The 15,271-nt window shown below is 34.9% G+C and overlaps 1 protein-coding gene across 1 annotated transcript in view; it reads right to left on the reverse strand.

Annotated features, from left to right (window-relative positions):
• LOC128996757 (procathepsin L-like) overlaps positions 1-15,271 on the reverse strand; it is a 108,260-nt gene that overhangs the window by 23,512 nt on the left and 69,477 nt on the right. Inside the window, exon 6 of the mRNA XM_054422209.1 lies at positions 6,824-6,989. Within this exon, the coding sequence (XP_054278184.1) occupies positions 6,824-6,989 (166 nt within the window). The remainder of the gene's footprint in view (positions 1-6,823; positions 6,990-15,271) is intronic.

Raw genomic sequence — 15,271 nt, forward strand, 5'->3', positions numbered from 1 at the left:
TGACCCGACAATATACATGGGTTTACGTACAATATTTTTCATTGTCCATTTCACTCATCGTCTAACAGTAACGTTCTTTGACAAACAAAAGCTAGGTTAGGAAAATACTTTAAAGCATAAAACATTCAAGCGCACAGCTGATTTCTAGCGTTGGACGTCGAAGCCTCCATTGAGGTATATTTTTTTAAGTTAAGCACTCAATGTTATTTAAATGGGTTTCATTACATCACCGAGTGAGTTTTTTTCAACTTTACATCACTCGAGAAGTAAGGAAGTTGTATACATCACGCTTGGGATAGGGAAGTTTAACATGGAGGGTTAGGTAAATATATAAAAAACATACTGAACTATTTTGTTTATATATCAAAGGAAGTATCTATCTATCTATGTATATAATACGTGAAGCCGTTTTTTGTTAACGCAACTCCTCCCTTATTTGTGAACCAATTTCAACGTTTAAGGTGTCAGAAGATTTGTCTCAATACGTAGTTTTGCAATAAGGTTTTTTAATTTAAAAATTCTTACTCTTAAGGGCGTGAGGCCCTCTCAAAGGTCAGATTTTCCCCATAAGAAATGCATAGAACAAATTTAAAAACAAACAGCTGTTTATAAAAAGAAACTCATTGACACGTTCTGGGAACATGTACCGGTGCATCGGTGCATAAAAGTGTCGTTCTGGGAGACCGGTGAGTTAACCTAGCAGACAGCTATTTCCTCTTTTTCCTCCACCGGTGCAAGATTTATGCACCGGCCAGTTTATTCGACAACGACAACATCATGCAGCTACGGCAAGATGGCGGGTCTATCGAATAATGTTCATCAGTTTTATTATAGGTTATGATGCGTAATGAGTTCGAACAATTTATTCTACGTGGGTGTTTTATTACGTATTAAGTGAATAATTTTCAAATAATTTATTCTGTGAGAACAAGTTTGTTTGGTTTAAATATTATAAAGTAAATAATAGGTGAATGTTAAATTATAATCCGATGTGTACCTTAAACCGATGAATAATCATTCTGGAATACCAAGACTCTTGCCCCGGGGCGGTACCAGTGAATAAGTCACCGGTTAATCTGCACCGGTGCACCGGTACATGTTCCCAGAATGCGCCCATTAGCTTTTTGGGAGTGAATATTAATGTTTGTTAATATTCAGCCGGTTAAGACCAAGCTAAACAGTTAATCACTTTTGTTGAAAGAACAAAAAATGAAAAAATATTGAAATGTTTCAAAGAAGATATATTGAAAACGGGAGGATGAGACCATTAATAATAAGATATCTTATGCGTATGAGGAGAGTAGAAAAAGAGAGACTTGGTCTAACAGATACCCATCCAGATACACATTCACTTGGTGAGATGAATAATATTTGCCAGCTCTGCTATGCAACTTACTTTGGAAGTGATAAAATATACAAGCACATAGTGTTGTCACGGTGGTAAAGTAAACTTGCTTGCCTATAATGTCAGATGAAATGAATGCATGCAAGAAATGTTTACTTCTGACACTGACGGATCAAGATATTTCAAAACATTTATTAGAAACTATAATAATGCCTTGACTATGATAAGTCAAGCAAAAAGATTATTCGAAATCTTGGCGGACCTTATGTTTTTATTGTTAACTTTTGTTTTACTCGCTCTACTTCAATTGAGAAAAACGCAAATGAGGATTGTTTACTTGTAGGTTATGTTGCCAATTCCTCGGACAAACTTTATAGGCCTACAAAGTTGTTTGACTGAATTCACCAACACAATCCAGGCATTTCAATTCAAAAATAAGAAGTTTCAAAAACTCATTTGCTATTGAAAGTTTTAGTGGCAATGTTAGTACAAACATAAAAGTGAAGGATTTAGTGTTTATGTATTCAACGATCAAGTAGTTACGGTCAAGTCTATTTTAATGATTCAGGAGAGACAAATAATAATATACGCTGCTCAAAATGAGAAAATGAAAATTAAATCCAAATCTTATAAGTTAGCTACAAGAGTTATCCATAACCTTTTTCGAAAATGAATCCATACTTTCAAAACTTTTGGATAAGTATTAAGAGAAACTCCCTTGAACAACTTGAGAACGTTCTGATTCGGAGCATATACTGTGACTGATAGACAACACGTTAAAATACGTTAACCAACTTTCATTGGTGTTGCTGCCTTAAGCCTATTCAAAGCAGATTTGACATTATGGCTGTCCAGCTGGTAACCCGGAATTTGCGGGTAAAAAAAATGGAGCACATAAAATGGTTAATACTGTATCACCCCACTTTTCAGGATTCTCTAAGGAAATAAATTCGTTTATTAGGGGAATGTCTCAAATAAAAGAAATAAAGTAACCCAACTTAAATTACTTAGCACAGGTTATCAGTAAGGCAACAGTTTTCTTCAATTCTCAAATGCTGGAAAAACTTTGTAGCGTCATGTTAAATATGGAATTGAAGAAGATCGTTTAGCGTTCTTTAGAAGTTAAGATATCAGTTTAAACTGAGAAATAATGTAGGTGAACCTTGACGACGCAAATACAAATATTTAAAATTAGTTTCTAACATGTGTTTAAACAACTCTTGAGATGTAACTAGAATTACTCGAATTTAAGCATGACGGTTTTCTCGGCGTTATGCTTCATACTATGCGGCTCATTGAGCCGCACGGGTTCTCTAGTTTTCTTGTATTTTATGTTTACTTTAGAATGAATGCATTATGAAAATAACACACACAAATGTTCTATATGAATAGGAAAATAATCTATTATATTATTAAAGTGATACAATCACATTTTATGTAAACGGTTAAGGCCATTTACCAAATAAAAATATAGGCATATGGCACATACAAATGAAGCTTAGAGTGTGTATATTTGCTGACAAGTTTTGATATGGACGAATTTCCTAAGGGCTCTGCCCCACAGGCTGATTTCCAAAGGGCTACGCCTGCCATGCTTCCCAAGTTTACATGATTTAATTTAATTTAGTTAATGAAACAGCTGGTCAGTACAATGAATGGTGTTTGTTTATTTACTCGAAAAAGATGTTTGTGAAGCTTTATGTAGATTTAGGAGGGTTATGTTTGGTTTTAAAGAAAGTTTGTTTACGTTTTGTATAGAATTGCGCAAAGTTTCATTTTGTAATTTATATAGTAAGCTAAATGTAAAGAGGCTTGACTGAAGTTGAAGAATTATGGTAAAACATGTCATTCGTGAAGCATCAATATGAAACAATTTATGTTATTGCTACACTAAGGTATGTTGTGATATTATTTTGGATCTATTAACATAAAAAGTAGGGGTTTGAAAGTAAGCAGGTTTACACTTTTAAATCAGTTTATATTTTCAAACTAAATCATAAAGTTGCCGTATTTTAAAACACACATCAGGATTACTTTAATAGCTCTCTAGGTCACATTTTCTTCCCGTTGCAAAGCACGGGTATAGCAGCTTGTTTATTTTGATATTATGATAAGGAAAAGAAGCTAGTTTAGTATTAAAACGTTACTTTTCCAAGTTAGAAACATTTAAATGCATAATAATCTTTTTAAAGATACTCGTTAATATGCCCTACCACTATAATGCCGATGTTTAGTTACGGTAATAAAATAACACCCAACGCATAACTATGAAAAAGACATGCAGATTAACACCTCTACTTATAAATAGTCACCTGCAATATGGACATCCTATTTCAATTTTGTATCAAAATCATCATAGAGCAGCGCCGACTTAAGCTACCTGAGCTTGACTAGTACAAAAGTTTACTTTATTGAAATTATTTCATTCTTTTTAGAGCGTTTGAAGTCGGTTGTTTTTTTTTTTCAAAAATGAATTATATAGACTAGGCCTATAGTGTTTTGTGATTGGTTATTTGCATGTTGTATCATGACTTTACTGCTGCGAATCGGTAAATGTTAAAAGGATGGAGGTCACAAATTTTGATAAAGCCTTTTTTTAGCGAATTTCCCTATAGGGAAGTAGCTATTACCGTAGGTCTCATGGTAAGACTTAGGCCCGGGACCGATTTACTTTTTCATTTTGATGTCCCCAGAGGCCAAAAACAGCACTCGTTCAAATTTTTATATATGTATATATATATATATATATATATATATATATATATATATATATATATATGTGTGTGTGTCCGTGAACACGATAACTTGAGTAATTTTTATCCGATTTTGATGAAATTTGGTTTGAAGGTGTAAGGCGGGATAAACTTGAATGAGTTCGCGATCCAGCATGATCGGACCATGGGAACAGGGTTTTATGGGGGGTTTTATGGGGTAAAAATTGGTTTTTCTCACTTTTGACGCTCAAAACACAAAATTTCCCAATTTTTCTCTAAACCTTCTTAAAGAGCTTAAAAAAACAAACAATTCAGTATATCAAAGTGTTTTTGTACGGTTATTGGTTACGGAGAAAACTAAAAAAATGGTAAATTTAAAATTCCCATGTTATTCTTATGGAGAATATTGTAAAATGTTGTAGTTTGCTTGTTTATGGATATCTTTTGATCAAACTTGGCAAATATATTCATTTTATACTAAGCAATAATTATTTTACTTAAAACACAGACTTTATTAGTTTCCTTGTAGCAGCAAACCTAGGTACTCGTTAAACCTAATGTTATTTAAATAGATAAATTGAAAATCAATTCAGCCAAATGGAAATTCGCTTAGGCGTCAGGTTTGCTGCGGCGGGGGTATTTCTTACTTGTAGTGTCAGATGATAGCTCTTTCGTTTTGTATTGAAAGGAAACTTGGAAAAGTTTTCCCCTAGTCTGTACAGAAAGTTTTAGTTTTAGGTTAAAAGGGCTATTTTAGAAATTAGCCAAATTAGCTACTGCTCGACATCTTTTCCCCTTTCTCGTTGGAAGTTGAATTTTGAGTTAACATGTCGTCTTCGGACACTGTGAATCATTGTTTCATCAAAGGGGCGAGCTACTAAATATGTCTTCGTAAAATGAATTATGTTGGGTAAGTGATTTTCATCGTTAATTAATCAATTGAGTTAGTTTTTTCTGTTGCTCCACACACTGGCAGGATTACCACGTGTGGCCACAATGTTAAAGTTTTATTTTCAGTTGTGGTAAGTTTGTTTAAGTATTTTATTGTGAGTAATTACTTTGTTCTGAGTCAAGTAAACTTTCAGCGATTTATTTAGGTCCATGGATCTGAGACTTGGGACTGTACGGTCTCTCACCTGAATCGAACAAAGGTTTAGAGAAATGTGAAATTTATTATAGGCTAGGCCTATTCTTTGTCCAAGTGTAGATTCTTTGTTCAAGTGTAATTTCTTTGTTTAAGTGTATTATCTTATATATTTAGGGTCATTTTGTTGTAAAAGTAATTTTTTTGTAACGACTGCAAGTGGTACTGTCTTATGTTAGTTTTACAATGTAGGCTAGGGCTTCACCCTACCTAAGCCTTGTTACCTGTAAGACTGAATTTTGTTTAAAACTAGCCTAACTAGTAGAAGTTTATATTCTTCAAGAGTCAAACTATGGCCTAGGCCTAGTACAGATTTTCAATCAAGGGTGCTATCTTAACCTGTAATTGAAGTAGGCCTGTGTTTTACAAGATATTATTGGCTGTGAATTATGTTGAAAGGGCTCCCGGGCTATGACTGACACCAGCCTGATCTGAGACCTGTGATGAGGCCATGAAGAGAGGACCGAGGACCACACACACACACACATCCCGCTGACCATGTAAGAAGCTACCGCTGCCGGCATTTGGACACCGCTGCCGGAGTTTGGACAGCGCTGCCGGAGTTTGGACAGCGCTGCCGGAGTTTGGACAGCGCTGCCGGAGTTTGGGCTGTCTACCTTATTGGTGATCCATGCTGCGCCACATCGCAGGTTGTCATCGGTGGAAGCCTACCTACTGTGACCATCCTACAGTTATGCCAGGTGGTGTTGTTCCATTATTACTCTGGCCTATTACAGACTCAGTTACTAGCCAAATTAAAAATTTCAACTCCATTTTGATACGTTCCGTTCTACTCGTCAAACTGTTAAATAGTGTGTGGGACATCCTCGGTCCAGCCTCCATTGTTAGCCCATGTAATTTTACAGTACATCAGTGATCTTTTAACACCAATCTAAAATAATGTGTCAGTATTTTCTTTTGTAACTTAGCCTAGTTAGAATTTATTTCAGTTTTCTTGACCGGCCTAGTGGGCACGATTGGTTTTTCTTTGTCTCTAAATTTACTTATTCGGCCTCTCATTCTAAATTTGCCCCTAGTGCCTAAGTTAGGTTCTGATATAAATCTTAAAATTTTATTTGAAATCTTGTCTTCTTGACTTTGTAAATCATTATGTCACGACTTACGCTCGATCGTTAATCGTTCAACTGTTTAAGGTGAACTTTTCACCAATTTTGTAGGCCTAACTTTTAATATCATTTTGTCATTTTATGTAGGTACTTGAATTTATTAATTGTTTACCAACAAATATTGAGTAGGCTACTTGTAATGGTTTGTAATTGTACTTATATATATATATATATTTTGACTGAAATTTAATGGTATTTTGTAATTTCTGTGTTGTTTAATCACCTTCGGAGCTTTGTGACTGCTTATGACGGTTGGGCAGCCATGGGCCGAACCTGGTTAGGTTAGGTTAAGGGTCTAGTGCGTTACACTCTGTAGTGTATTCCAACTTAGGTTGGGCGTCTACTTTAAGCTGTAATGTGTTGGTTAAGTTTTTCCACCTGAGGACGGGATTGGACTCCAGATCCTAAAACGTTGTGTATTATTTTTTACCATCGTAATAGAAAATGTCCGCAATAAACCTTTGAATGTGTGTGTATTTATGATCAACGTTACCGCTTTTGTACAGTAGGAAGGAGTGGTGTCTGGCGTCAATGGCGACAGAAATAGGTCCAATCTTAGCCACAGCCTGCTGCAAAGCCTTCTCACTTTCTCTTATCACATCCACGTAGTCATGGTAAATGACTCTCGGTTCCGTAGCATTGTCTCTGCATATGCCTTTCTGTAAAGTTAAGGTTAGAATAATATAACTTATGTCCCAATTCCTTCGTCATACATAGTGGAGTAAAACATGAAAGTTTATTTTCGACCGAGAGCTAACTGATCAAATTAACCAATGGGGTACGAATCTGATAGTCACCACGACAGATTGGCACCACGTCAGATTGGCACCCCTCCTAGAGGTGACGATCAGACGTGTACGGTAACCGACAGATTGGAACCCCGAGAAAGGGGTGGTGCCAATCCGTCGTGGTGACAAGCTGACGGCGGCCGCAAAGGTTCTAATCAGTCGTAACAGTACACGACAGATGGGTACCTCGAGAAAGGGGTGGTGCCAATCTGTCGTGGTGACAAGCTGACGGGGGCTGCAAGGGTGACAATCACTCGTAACAGTAACCGACAGAATGGCACCCCTGCCCGCAATAGGCCCTCCTATTCGTTTAACTTATAACGAAACACCTCTAACTTCCCCCACCGGGCCCACTTAATCAGATTTTTTTAAACAGAAACGTGTCAATAATTAATGTATCTCAATTAATGCGTACACGTTGATAATAACATTAACTTTAATGAATTAATAGATCTTTCGAATCATCGAGGGACGAATTCCTAAACGTAAGCATACCTCGAGTAGTAGATCTTCTTAAAGGTCCTATTTAGTAGGTCAAAACAGTACAAACCGCTTCGTAAATAGTTTATATAATCAGAAGGTACAGTTTCTCAAGGATTTGAAATAATATGCCATTGATCTCAAGATTAAAATTTGGAAAACGTCTGATGCCTACTAAAGTACTTAGCACAATTTAATGAAACCTTGCAGTCATGTTTATAATGCAATGAAAAAATGTAACATTATTTACATATATTTTACTTGTTCAATACTTGATGTTGTGTTGGCGAAAGAAACACGACTCCGAAGTTTAATTTATTTGAGCTAAGTACTTTAATCAATATTAGACGTTTTACAAATTTTAGCCTTGAGTTTAATTGCATAGCTTGCAAAGTATTTGAGGAACTGTAAATTCTTATTGGATCAACACTTTACGTTGCGGTTTGCGCTGTTTTTTTCCTAATAAATAAGAACTCTAAAATCAAGTACTGTATAACTCGAGGTATGGTTACACTTAAGAATTTCAAGATTTCCACCGTGGAACGTGCTTGGTGATGTAAATGAATGTGAATACGCAAAATCATCCCTAATTGTCGTAGATACACAACCGAGAAGTTTCTTTTTTAACATTATAAAAAAATATTTTGTATTCTATACTTTTGTTTAACTCTGCATTTGTTGATGTCAAAGCCTTTTTAAAACAGATTTTGTAAAAACATCAACGTATCCGTTTTATAAAGTACTACTGCTGTTACCTACGGCTTCGCACACTTTGAGAATAAAATTGTAAATATCTCATTACAAGGACCAACATTTGCATTTTTCGGTGCGCACTCAAATTTCACGTAGCTAGAAAATCAGTTTAGGTACAAGACACAAGGAACCTTACCACTATACTTTTAATCATTATGCCGTAAATAATCACACAACAGACCACAGTAAATGTACATAGGTCTACAAATTTTGCTATTATGCTTCGTAAATGGTATTAAGCAATAGGCCTACAGTTATCTGAATATGCAAGTCTTCTGAAATCAGTTTATTTAGGCGTAAAATTCACGTAGATATGCATAAAGCTATGAAAATTGAAAGTGGTCGCTATTATGGATTTTATTCTGACTCATATCAGGACTTTGAGAGAAAATACTTTTAAATACTTTCTTAGTAGGCATCTGGATACACATAATATACATATACATGCAAACTTTTGTGGTCCAACGCCATCATTGGCAAAAAAACTGATTCGCGTATATAATATGTATAAAACAAAGTCGATTTAGGTAAACAGTTTATAACTCGAGACCGGCTTCATTGATTTTAATGATTTCTGATTTGTTGGATTCGTTTTTAACCCGATAAACAGATATGCATGTACAGTTCAGTATTTTAATTATGTTTAAGCCCCACCGTCAACAAACTGTGTATGTTAAGCATATGAAGAAAAATATTATGCATTTTGATCATATGCATACATCAATTTAAATATTTTCGAAACAGCTGATTATACAGTTGACAGATAATGTAATTGAACGTCATTTTCAGCTGTTTCATGTTATATTCTTGAGTGTGGCAGATTGCGTGAAAATATAATAATAATATCTATGGTTCTTACCGTCAACGCAATCTGGGGTAATATTCCACTACGGTCGTTTCGGAGATTACTCCATCGTCAGGTGCGTAGTGGTACACTAAACTATAGTCTTGTCACATTTAACACGAATTGTCTTCATTTACGTTTCGTCAGGGGTCGAGTAAATAATACACATATACACATATGTTTCATGTTGCCTGTGATTGTTTGGAAAAAGCTTATAAAGGTTGCCGCCTGATTTGGTTTTTTTACTGTTATGAGGTAGGCCTATATAATTCTAGCTAGTAGGTCAGCTAGTTTGAAATGTAAAGTTCGCTCAAAGTTTCTGTGAACATAAGAAACAATAAATTACATGTTATATTCATTGTTTTTCGTTAACAGTAACATTTAGCAAACTGATTTCAAATTTAAAAATAAAAGCTCGGCCTATAAGATTTAACTTTGGAATATAAATAACAAATAAACCAGCTGAAAGGGGTTATCAAAGTTCTGTGATATATGGCTATATGACATATGACATATCGTGAGAGTATAACTACTTGTAAAAACATAAAAAAAAAACTAAAAAAAAACTTTTAAAGCACGAGTATAACCATCGGGATTATGCTTTTTTTACTGATGCGGACATTGCCTCGCAATGCAATTCGTAAAAGCTTGCCGCAGATTTTCACGCGCATTCGCATGTGTTCTCCTAGTAGGCCTACACTTAATATAAGGAATCCTAATTTACAGTAATAACAAAAAAAATTCAAAATTAAAATACCACTAAGAAAGCCTTGGTCCTAACAGTACTTTATAAATATTAAGAATGGGAAACAGATGGCGTGGCATAGTAACTGAACTGTCATTAATAACAAATGGCAATAAGAACAAACGACTCCTACATACCTCAAGGGTCACTGTACTGACGCTAGTTTGGTTTTATGGCCTTGCTCTATTTCAAAAAATGATTATCTTATACAAGGTGCTTGCAAAAATATCTAAAACCCTCCAAGCGTGGAGTTTTCCGGTTTTCTCAAATTCTCTGTAGTTCTGCTCGTTTGTCAATGTCAACGTTGATGTTGAAGACAAAACTTGCAGACTCAAATATAGAATTCCCCGTAATTTGAAAAGCGGGTGGATGCCAGCAGGGTGTCGTGCTGTTTCAGCGCGTGCTCGTACAGCGCAGTGCTCGTACAGCGCAGTTATCTTGGTGTCCCTTATTCCAGGAAGGACCGATCATTCACCCGCCTAATTTCCACGAAAGACCTAACACTGACCCGTCCAAATGCAACCCCTAGATCATGTTTTATAGCTAATATTTTGAAGTCCGAATATCTCAACCCTGATTACCTGCAGGAGGGTAGCAAAGCGGTCGATGCACCTTCCCAGTGTCACCAGTTGCTGGACGAATATTGTGTGTTGATTTTGTATGGTTGATACCAAATAGAACTTCATTAGCCGTTAAGGTAGCAGTTGTGCAGTACTTATTATTCTACTAATTAAGATAAAAACTAAACTAGATTACCCATGCTACACCGCAGCGTTAAAATAAATGTAATTTAATATCCGAGAAATATTCAAATCTATGATTTTGATTGAATAATAGAGTATCTTGAAATTAACGGATTCAAACGATTAATGGCTTAATTTATTGCCTATAATTTACTGATTATTTTGAGTCGAAAATATATAAAAATGCCTAAACAATACTGGAGGTATTGATGTTCAATCATAGAAAAACCTTATAAAAAAATTATGTTAATTGTTTACTTTGCGTTTGCTTGAAACTCGTCCAATTTGAATAACTAATAGCTCAATTGATAGCTGGTATTTCACTGGAGATTCCTAGACCATAATATATAGGATTTTATAATTATAACTGGTGAAATGCACTTTAAATTAAAGTAAGAATTCGAAAATAAATCAAATTTATGTGTTTTGATCGAGTAATACAGTAAATCGCATACATGCCGATGCTTGATGTGATGTCTGAGAGTGCATAACTTTAATTTAAAATAAGACCTGAATCATGAGAGTCGGTCGCATAGAAGAGCCAAACAAACTCGGAAAAGAAAACCCTATTTTTTAAAGCAAATTTGATTGTAATTCAAAATACATATATCAAAAGTATATTATAAAATAAAAATTATGCCATTTTTTTATAAATATTACCATTGACTATTGGATACTGAAGTTGTTTTTATAGTCAAAGAGATTACTTAAAATTCTAACGTTATTTAAACTAAAAATTTTCTTCTAAGTCATATTAAGCACGTACGGTACATTAAAAAATACGTTATTCGGATGTAATAATTTTCATTAATTGAATACCAAACAGTAAATACGTTAAATATTCTGAAAATGTTATACAATCTAACTAAATATTTCCGTATAATAAGTAATAAGTATAATATAAGTAATAAGTAATAAGTATTTCTATGTATAATTTGTCTAATTTTAATCACAATTTGATAATGTCTAAAGACCACACTTTTCTGAGGGCTTAAGGCCAAGTCACACCGAGCTCGCTCCAGCGGCGGGAGCGGAATGGAAAGATCGCTCACCGTGTTATCAATTGTGCAAAGGTCACACCGCACTACCGCGCGCCCGCGGGCGTGCGGTAGTGTCCGCAACGTCCGCCAGCTGAGCGATTTTTTGAGACTAACGCGACGGGATTTTTGTCTAGCGCATGCGCAAAGGGGCATTTCGAATGCCCAAGCTATTTAAAGTTTAAAAGTAATACAGTTTTAAATTAAATTTAACATGTTTCTTTTGTTTGATGATGAAGTCTATGTTGTTAGCGAATTTCCCTATAGGGAAGTAGCTATTACCGTGGGTGGCACGGTAAGACATAGACCCGGGACCGATATACTTTTTGATTTTGATATATATATAGTTTAATATATATATATATACGTCCGTGAACACGATAGCTTGAGTAATTTTTGTCCGATTTTGATGAAATTTAGTTTAAAAGTGTAAAGCGGGATAAACTTGAATGAGTTCGCGAACCAGCACGATCGGACCATGGGAATGGGGGGTTTTATGGGGTAAGAATTGGGTTTTCTCACTTTTGACCCTCAAAACACAAAATTTCCCAATTTCTCTTTAGACCTTTTTAAGGAGCTTAAAAAACAATATTTAAGTATATAAAAGTATTTTTGTTCGATTATGAGTAGTGGAGAAAATTTAAAAAAATTAAAATTTAAAATTCCCATGTTATTCTTTTAAAGAATATTGTCAAACGTTGTAGTTTGCTTGTTTATGGATATATTTTGATCAAACTTAGCAAATTTACTTATTTTGTACTAAGCTGTCAATATTTTACTCAAAACACTTTATTGGTTTCCTTGTAGCAGCAAACCTAGGTACTCGTAAAACCTAATGTTATTAAAATATATTTAACTGAAAATCAATTCAGACAAATGGAAATTCGCTTAGTCGGCAGGTTTGCTGCGGCGGAAATTTAATGATTCCTATGAACATATTTATATTGCCGACGTAAACAATTTTTTTATTGTTTCATTAACTTTTTCAATTTGCAACAACCAAAACTTTACAATCATTGTAAACTTGAACTTTCAATAGAAGGCTTAACAAAAAATTACATTAGTTTTAAAATGGTCATATGTTTTTATTTAAAAAGAAAATAGTCTTTTTAGTGTAGCGAAGGATAACGTTCAAAATGCTGAAAGTGGATAATTTATCCTCAACCATATTTAAAATCCTTCAAACACAAGGTCTAAATTAAATTTAAAAAAATAATTTTTCACTTTTTAAAGTAGTTCTACACTAACAAATTAATAAACATTCAATTGCTTCTTAAGCACTTTACTTAAAATCTGCAAATTTACATGGCATACTAAACAGGTAAGATGAGTTTCATATGTAAAACGAATTGTAATGAACTCATCTCAAAACTTCCGCCGCGGACGCGAACTTTTGGTGTGAAATGGCTCGAGGAAAAACATCCGCGCGCGGTACTCCCGCGGCGGGAGCGGCAGATGTCGGTGTGACAGGACCTTTACGTTATTACAGTATACATTTAGTTTTAGGCTATAGTATTTAGACCTTTATTGATTGACTTTATTTGACCCTTAGTGAAGAATTTCTCTGGTAGGTACTTCTTTGATTTCAATCAAGTTCAATTCTTAGTATTTAGGGGTTGAATTTTCTTAACCTTCCATCCATTAGTTACAATAAGGTATAAGTTAAATATGAGTGAAAAAATATGCAAGGGACAAATCAAATGCCACTGCGAAATGTATAATATTCCACTCATCTCTTTAGATGTGCTTAAAAATAATTTCGCAGTATAAAATATAAATATTATTTGCTTGTTTTCAGAGCGCATAGAAATGTTATTGTTTAAAAACTTAATAAAATTTAACCTAAAATATAAACTATTTCTTAATATAATTGATTATAACTATATGTCTCCTGTCAAAACACTAATCGTTCGATTTGTCGTTGTAAACGGTTTTGGTGCGACTGCTGTTATTTTAATAATAATGACAATTTGATCTTTTGTTTGTATGGGCTTAGTTGAAGAATATCATGTAATAACCGAACATGGGAATACAATCTTAACTAAAAAAAAAAGAATAAGTATTGGATAGTAATGACCAATAATACGATTAAGTTACAAATATCACAGGAGTTAATATGACATGTTATATACGGTCACTCTTTCTCTCTCTCACTCTTTATTATATACATCCATGTACTGTATATACAGAGTGGAAAAAGGTCTTGGCCAGTTAAATATTTTGAAAGTACTAAAGATATAGCTTCAATTTATTGACTCTCACAAGCGGTCTTGGAGATAAAGTGCAAATGTGGATCCTCAAACTACGATTTTGGTGGTGGTTGTTTTAATCAGGACTTATACGGCCATTCTCAAATTAGACAAAGCCCAAAGCTTGTACCGCTAGTTCATTGACATACAGAGCAGGTAGACAGACAGATAGACAGACGGGCGTTCTAAGTAGACTGCGCTGGTCGAGCACGATATTCCGCCATTTTTTGGTGCGCTGTACGAGCACGTAATTGCCAGCAGTGCCGGGTGGTCACCCGTAGCAAATGCACTAAGGCATTGTTTGTTGTTTGTCAACAAGGGATTAGGATTGCCCGTCTACCTGTTTTGGAGGAGGGCGTCTCGACACACGTCTGGCGCGCCTCCATATCCTGCCCGTGCACGGGTAGCAAAAAAGTAAAAATATGTTAAATAACGGTCGACCAGTGTTTATGTGTTTTTGTGTTGTGAACTTTTTACGCACCTCTTCAGGGAAGTCCAGTTACTAGTTCTTATACGGATCCGACGATTGCGCTCGCACTGAAATGTACATAATCCTGTAATCCACTAGGAGAATACTTTGGACCACAAGGCGACAATTATGTATATTAACTTTTATTTATTTGTCAATCTATTGGTCCGGAAACACCACAAAAAACAATGAAGTTAGAAATTAATGGTTCTAAGATTAAACATTTGATTTCATACACAAATAATAAGCTACTGGTGCTTGATGAATGTACTGCAACTGTAGAAACAATTAACAAACAACGACAAAAAGTAAACTTTATTGTAGTTGATGGAAATTATCCATTGATTTTAGGTCGAGATTTAAGTTAAACATTAGGATTTGTTAAAAGGGTTCAAGAATTACGCGCTAGCAATCTTGATGAAAACCTATTCAATGGGATAGGGTGCTTAAACAATTAATTATGAATATGACATTGATATCGTTGACGATCCTTTACTTAAAATCCATCCAGCTAGGCAAATTCCTGTTGCACTAAGAGAACATTTTAAGCGTGAGCTTTTTTACATTGTAGAGTTAGGTGTTATTAAACCTGTAACTGAACCTACTCCTGTAGTATCCCCCATGGTTGTTGTACGCCAAAAAGACAAAAACTGATTCCGCTTACATCCAACCGATTTGAACAAAAATACTATACAACATCTGTAAATGTTATAACCGAACTCGAAAAGTGGTTTTCAGTACATGGAATTCCTGAAACGTTGATATCAGATGGAGGTACTCAGTTCAATTCATTCGAGCTCAACAATTTTGAAAAAGAGTGGCAATTCAATAAA

Source organism: Macrosteles quadrilineatus, unplaced genomic scaffold, assembly GCF_028750875.1.
Source record: "Macrosteles quadrilineatus isolate MER2022 unplaced genomic scaffold, UCM_ALF_1.0 Scaffold_6__1_contigs__length_79288215, whole genome shotgun sequence".
NCBI classification, from domain to species: Eukaryota; Metazoa; Arthropoda; class Insecta; order Hemiptera; family Cicadellidae; genus Macrosteles; species Macrosteles quadrilineatus.